The sequence below is a fragment of the Lactuca serriola genome, chromosome 2 (assembly GCF_051521515.1).
Source record: "Lactuca serriola cultivar US96UC23 chromosome 2, Lser_US96UC23_V15, whole genome shotgun sequence".
In the NCBI taxonomy this organism is placed as follows: Eukaryota; Viridiplantae; Streptophyta; class Magnoliopsida; order Asterales; family Asteraceae; genus Lactuca; species Lactuca serriola.
This window is the reverse complement of record NC_136409.1, coordinates 186,793,483-186,800,289: the sequence shown is the minus strand read 5'-3', so window position 1 is coordinate 186,800,289 and position 6,807 is coordinate 186,793,483. Positions and strand designations below refer to the sequence as shown.

The 6,807-nt window shown below is 38.7% G+C and overlaps 1 protein-coding gene across 4 annotated transcripts; it reads right to left on the bottom strand.

The window, feature by feature from the left end:
* Positions 1 to 733: 733 nt before the first annotated feature.
* LOC145087750 (peptide deformylase 1B, chloroplastic-like) lies at positions 734 to 3,105 on the bottom strand. Of its 4 annotated transcripts, none has more exons than XM_079025801.1 (7): positions 2,857 to 3,105; positions 2,221 to 2,472; positions 1,902 to 2,040; positions 1,576 to 1,768; positions 1,380 to 1,490; positions 1,245 to 1,307; positions 734 to 1,123 (listed from the first exon to the last, which is right to left on the bottom strand). In XM_079025801.1, exons 2-7 carry the CDS (start codon positions 2,441 to 2,443, stop codon positions 1,022 to 1,024), a joined length of 831 nt encoding a protein of 276 aa, XP_078881927.1. In that variant the 5' UTR covers positions 2,444 to 2,472; positions 2,857 to 3,105; the 3' UTR covers positions 734 to 1,021. The 4 variants fall into 4 exon arrangements, with proteins under 4 accessions (XP_078881927.1, XP_078881929.1, XP_078881926.1 ...); XM_079025803.1 differs by having other exon boundaries at positions 1,245 to 1,287; positions 2,939 to 3,105; XM_079025800.1 differs by having other exon boundaries at positions 2,939 to 3,104.
* Between the last annotated feature and the right edge of the window lie 3,702 nt (positions 3,106 to 6,807).

Below are 6,807 nucleotides of genomic sequence, written 5' to 3'. Positions count from 1 at the left end.
CTATATGACCTTCTGGACCATCACAAGTCTAGATCTGAGGTAGCAACCTCAGATCTAGGCCTCTAACTCGACATAGATCTCAATCATGCCCAAAATGCCCCAAATCTCAAACATATGATAGATCTAATTGCAATAAAGCCAAAGCAACAGCCTGTTACCTCCAATATATGCTCCAACTGAAGTAGATCCCGGATCTACACCACTCCTTTGCAGCAAGCCTCTTGATCTCCAAGCCCCTTTCTACCAAAATCACTTATCTAGGCTCTAAATTGCTTCCAAGGGCTCTCACTCACGATTTAGGGTTTCTGGATCTCAAAAGGGGAGTAAAGAGGCTGGGGAAGGGATGTAATGTTCTTTAAATAGGGCACAACCCCCGGGATTAGGGTTTTTCTCGCCCAAACCAGACTCGCCGAGTCCACTAGCCGACTCGCCGAGTCGGTCACTTACTCTATGCCCCAGATTCCGCTCCGACTCGTCGAGTTCCTTCCTGGACTCGACGAGTTGACTCATGACTTAGAGCTTTTCCTTTCTTTTCTTGGTCTTTCTAATTTTGGGTGTTACAGGCAAGGTCTAGCCAAATTGCCAACCAAAGGACTTGCCAAAACTTTATTAGAAGATATTCTGAAAAAATCGTCTTCCTCAATCTTACGTTACCCAAAACCGGTCAAACATGTTATAGCATGCCATAATTTATTAAGGTCATAATAGCACTCACTATAAACAACATTAGTAATTAGTTATGACATAACCCTTTAGTTAATGTATTATATTATTCACAACAAAATAACAACATACTTTAGATTCCAACTTTAAAAAGAAATTACCACATGTTGCTTAAACTTAACTGAAAAAATGTATTGCCTAAAAACAGATAATATATATATATATATATATATATATATATATATATATATATATATATATATATATATATATATATATATATATATATATATATTACCTAAAATGAAAAACTAGTATCAAGTATACAAACACTACTACCACAATGGCGACAATCGAATCAAGATCGTCCAAATCCAGCAGCCGCCTTCCATCTTTTGCGGGTTTCAATCTTTTCAGGGCTTGACAATCCGGTCCTGTCCTCATACTTTTGTTCCAGCTCCTGTTTCATGTCATAAAATCAATCACAAGAAAGATCCAGATGGATGCCATGTCAGCGCCACATCATCCATCATACGAGTTTAACGGTTTAACCCTCCTTGTTAATAATAATAATTACTAACCTGTAGTTGTGAACGTATGCTATCAACAACTTGTGCAGTCATTCTGTCAAAGAAGAGAACACCCTGTAGCGTCACGCACAGATAGAAATAGGTAAGAGTTTAGAAACTATTTGTAAAAATGATGTTTTAACTTGCCTCTAAATGATCAAATTCATGTTGAAAAACCCGTGCAGGGAGGCCTGATAAGCCAACTGAAAACTTTTCACCGGTTATGTCTTGCGCATCAACCTTAACAGCTTCTGGCCTCTGTAAAACCGTAAAAAGTCAGTCAAAGGTCAAACACATGAAGCAGTAGGAAAAGTAATAGTATGTTATTACAAATTTACAATACCACCACATCAGCATTGATGCCTGGAAAAGATAAGCATCCTTCTGTAAAAGGAGCCAACTTTTTAGAATATCTTGTGACACGTGGATTTACAAGAACAATTTCTTCTCCTTCGCCTCGTTCACCAACTGGATTAAACACCATAAGTTGAACGTTAATTCCAACTTGGGGTGCTGAGAGCCCGATTCCATCAGTTCTGTGGACAAGGAAGCCAACAACTCCTGTAAATAACAACATTTGCTATAAGCCTAAACAATGAAAATGAAACAATCACTTCAATGTTTCAAGGTTATTACAAGACTGCAGATAAACGAGGGAAGAACACTTACTTGTACATTACATCAAACATTTCGTCAACTAATTTCTTCAAGTTCTCATCGAATGTAGCAATGAGCTTGTTCTTTGCCCTCAGTATAGGGTCTGGATACAGCACAACCTTGAGCGGAGCTTCAAACTGCATATCAGCCGCTGTAATTTACTAGCAGTTAGAAGGAAGTTATACGGTGATTTGAGAATTACGAGTTTGATTTTGACAAGTCAAACTTATGCAGTTACTAAATTAAAAAGACCTAACAGCTTATCTGAACATAGAAAAAAATTTCTGAACATATTATCGGTATAAATGAGCATTCAGAGGAGATGTTTTACCTGAAGCTGTTTCCTCTTCCTTTTTCAGTGAGAAGCCTCGCTTGGCCTGAGCTTGGACGGCGACGGCTGGAGGTCTGTATTGGTAATTTGAAGAGAATATCGGCTTGCCGGCGGAGAAAGTGGCTAGACTGAAGCTTGACGAAGGAGTGTCCCGCCGATGGCTAGTAGTTGGGAAGGTAGCGTGAAAGAGGGCCGATGAGTGTATCCAATTTGCACATGCCATGGTTGCGCAGTCGTGTGGTTGTTGAATATCTACAAGTAAAATAAGTAGCGATCAATATGCACCTGTTTTATGTGTAAAATGACCAAAAAGGGCTTTGCATATAAGCATCTTAAGAACATCATTCAAAAAACACTAGGAGCAAATCACTAATCAGTAGCATCTATTGTTCATTCTTAAGTTAACCAACATAACAATTCAAAAGTTAAACATTAAAACATGTATATTAGAATTGATAAGTGAAAACATGCATAATTTGCAAATCAGTAGCAGCAAACAAATAGCAAATCAATTATCAATGAAAGTAAGAAATCACTGAAAAGAATTCCAGGGAAGAACTTGAACTTGCCGATTGATAGTAAAAAAATACTATAGAAATTTCGTATGTGATGAAGGAAATCACAGGAAAAGAAAACCTTTTGGATAAAAAGAAATCGACCAACAATATGAAATGGCGATTTCAAAGAAAGCAGAAAAAAGAAGGAAGAAAAATGGAACCTATATTAGGTGCCACGGAGTTGTGGCTACTGAATGTCTCCAGCCAGTGGCTTCACAGGGGAAAGTCGACGTGAGGAGCAGATAGCAGGAGGCGATGCTCTAATCGTAAGTACAATGAGTAAGGTTTAGCATGGCCGGTTGGGTAAAACTATTTCGGTTTCTGAGTTTTAGAACCCGTTGGGGTTAGTTCATCGGGTTTTTGGGTTCACCCCATGGGTTTTATATTAAAAAAAACATTACAAAACATAAATTAAAAAATAACTCCAAATCATGAAACCAAACACAATATCAGATTATCTGAATTGCAAATCTAAATACATGATGTGAAAAAACTAAAAACTAATCACCGAACATAAATTACTAATGAAAAAACCATCACGGTTGTTTAAGAATCACAAAACAGTGAACAATAATGAATAATCAGTCACACAACTACACCAGTAGCACTAGCAGGTCACCAATTCAAATAATCAATTTACAAGCTATATGATACATCTAAGAACTAAGAAAAGAAGCCTAACCAACAAAAGAAATTCAAAACTTAATCAAAAAATGGAAGTGAAAATAAGGTGCATTTCTTGTTAATTTCGAAGTTGAATCCGAGACTCACAGTTGTTCAGGATGGAAATGAGATTGAGAACTTAGAACTAAGAAAAGAAGGTGCTTACTTGTCGATCTCGCTGCATGAGAACTTCTGAGTGACAAATGTGTCGAAAAACTTTGTTGCCTCAGAACTTCACACTTCAATCGCTTATAAATTTTGCTACCTTCCTTGATCCTTTTGGCTTCTGCGGACGTGGGGTGAAACGGCAGTGCACAGTGTGACACTACGAGAGTGCGAGGCTATGTCTGATCCATGAGATAACGAGGCGAGAGTATGAGGGCTTGTTGTCGGCTTGAGGCTGAGCGAGTGAGCGAGAACGACATTAGATGTTATGTTAGGGTTTTTTAATAAAATATACAATTATATAACATAGAGTCGGGTCGGTTTTTAATCGGTTTCAAACCCAACAGGTTGGATCGGTTTTATATGTCGGTTACAAAACCCATTTTTCGGTTTTTAAAAATTTAAACCCAAACCCAACGGTTTGGGTTCGGTTTCGGTTTCTCGGTTTCGGTATTGTCGGTTTTTAGGTTTTCGAGTTTGGTTTTGCACACCCCTAGGTTTTATTAGAAGGCAACGAGCTAGGGTTTGATGAGGAAGATGGCGTTGGACCTCCCTTTCACAAATCGTAGGCATCAAACTCCCAAGGGTTTTCAACGCCAAGGGTTTTCAACACCACATGCATCAATGATCGAGTCGGAGAAGAATATAAAGAGCGACGATAGGGTTTTCGTCAATGATTTGCCCTTTCAGATCTTGAAATGAATAAGGGAATCTGAAGTTGTAACGTGATTGACGTGGTTGGAGTCTTTGTTGTTTGTAGATGACCGATGGCACAAAACCCTCTAGCTCTTCAAATATCAATTCGTCTTCCTGATCCAAGGTTGGTGGTGGCGGAGAGGATCAGATTGTTGATGGGGTTTAAACTAAGGTGGTGGTGATTTTGACATGTGTTGGTGGTATAGACAGGCAGTGGTGGTGACGTTTAAAGGAGGCAGCAAAATGGGTGGCATCGGCGAAGTCGACACCGGAAAAATGAGAGTTTTCCAGGAGGTAGCAATGTTTATATTTTCCGGCGGTGGTGGTATTTGTATTTTCAGACGATGATGGTGGTGTTTATATTTTCAGACGGTGGTGGTGGTGTTTATATTTTTCTGACAGTGGTTGTGTTTATATTTTGAATGTGTAACATCCTGATATCAAGTATTTTATTATTTCCTGTGTCTTTATCAAAGTTGCACAAATAGTCCTTTTGAAGAAAAAGCTTACATTGTGGTCGTACGCAAGGCGTACTCATGCAACTTGAATCGCGGATGATCAGCTAGTACGTTGGGCGTATGTATGGTACACCGGGTGTACTAGCCCATACTTCAAACCCTAATTTTAAGGGTTGCTCCCTATTTAAAGAACATGATGTCCCCATTTGATCATCCTTATCAGCCTCCAGAACCTCCCTAAATCCTAATTTCGAGTTGATTTGCTTGTGTAAATTTTTGCAAGTTTTGTGAGTGTTTTTAGTGCTTGTGATGGAAGAAGCAAACTAGAGAAGAAAGAGTGGGTGCTAGCAAGCTTGTAGATCCATAAACCTTCCCTCTTTGTGCATCATTTTTAGGTATAAAGTCTATACATTGGCAAGCTTTTCATTAGATCTTTATGGTTGAAGTTTTATGAACTTTTGTCCCCAAGATTGTACCTCTATGAGTTTGGAGCACTCTAGGGATTTGTAGTTGTCCTTTCATGCATTTTATGACCTATTGATTCATAAAAATGGTTGCTTGATCATTCCTTTTGGCTTATGCATGAGTAAAGTAGCTTAGAATGTGTTAAAAGTTAAAGATTGTTGCAGTGGGTCCTTCCTAGCCATGTTAAGGCTTAAATCCAACGACTTTATGGGATTTAGACTCGACCCTACGCTGATTGAGTTGTATGCCCCACGTAAGAAGAGGTACGCCCAACGTACTCGTTGGGCAGTTAACTTTTGTTGACTTTTGACCCTTGGTCAAGATCTAGGGTTTTGGACCATGAGAAGGACAAAATAGTCTTTGTGCCCTTAGAGGATTTTGTTGTGGGATTTGGACTCGCAGGTTGAGTTTAGACCTTAATTATTAATTAGTGATTAGGCGGAGTCTAGTTCCGGCAGTTCGGGTGTGAGATTTACTTGTCGTCTGTATCAAGTGAGTCTCCTCGCTTATTATTACACGTGTGGTAGAATAGTTGTATCTGTGATGACTAGTTGGGTTTAGCTGTTATTATGTTATGTTGTTATTATGTGATTCAGACGGCTGATAGTCTCCAGGGTTGCTGATAACCCACAAGGCGTGCTGTTAGCCCACTGGGACTGCTGATAGTCCCCATAGTTACTGATAACCCATAGTTGTTTATTTTATGTTGTGTTGTATGTGGTATCTTGGGGAACTCAATAAGCTCTGTGCTTACGGTTTGTTGATTTATATGTGGCAGGTACTTCTGAGGACTACGGAAAGGCGAAGGTTCAATTGTACACACTCGGTGGGAGATTTACTACTGGGATAGTTTATGAACTCTGATATTTATGATACTGGTTGTTTTGGATAATTATGTATCGATAACTTGGCTTGTGAAACCTTAATTTTGGTAAATTAAAAATGAAAATTTTGGGCTAAAGTTTGAGGTGTTACAATTTGGTATCAGAGCCCTGGTTTGAGGGATTTTGATGAACCTCTGGATGATTCCAAACTCAAACTAAGGATCTGAACTTTTTGTTGAGAATTTAACAAAGAAATGAAGACTTTTACAGGAGAAAAACCCAGAGAAGCAGTGTGTACAATCAACCACCACTCGAGCGGTAGTTTCCCAAAATACCTTAATTTATATTATGAGTAGTGAAGAGCAGATATATCTATATTATGAGCTGATAGAATTGCATGCTAGCTAGTGATACACTAAGGAATCTTGCAGTAATAGTGTGATAATGTTTCCTGATTTGTGATGCCTTAGCCTAGGAGTTCATTCTTATGAGATTGAATCTTTCATTACTATTTGCTTAACGTATACTACATAGTTGTACATAGTTAGGATTTTATAACCTTAGAGTGCCTAATTTAGCCTTTCTTTATGTTCCTTGTTTGGTTATGGATTTGAGGTACGATCATTTATTCAAATGTTTATTGAGTCTCGTATTATGTACAATTGGCATACACGCAGCAAATAACGAGGACCGCAGAGATATTATGAGGCAGTGTAGTGTTGGGGGTAGTCTAGAGTCAATGTCTAGATGCTTAGTGTG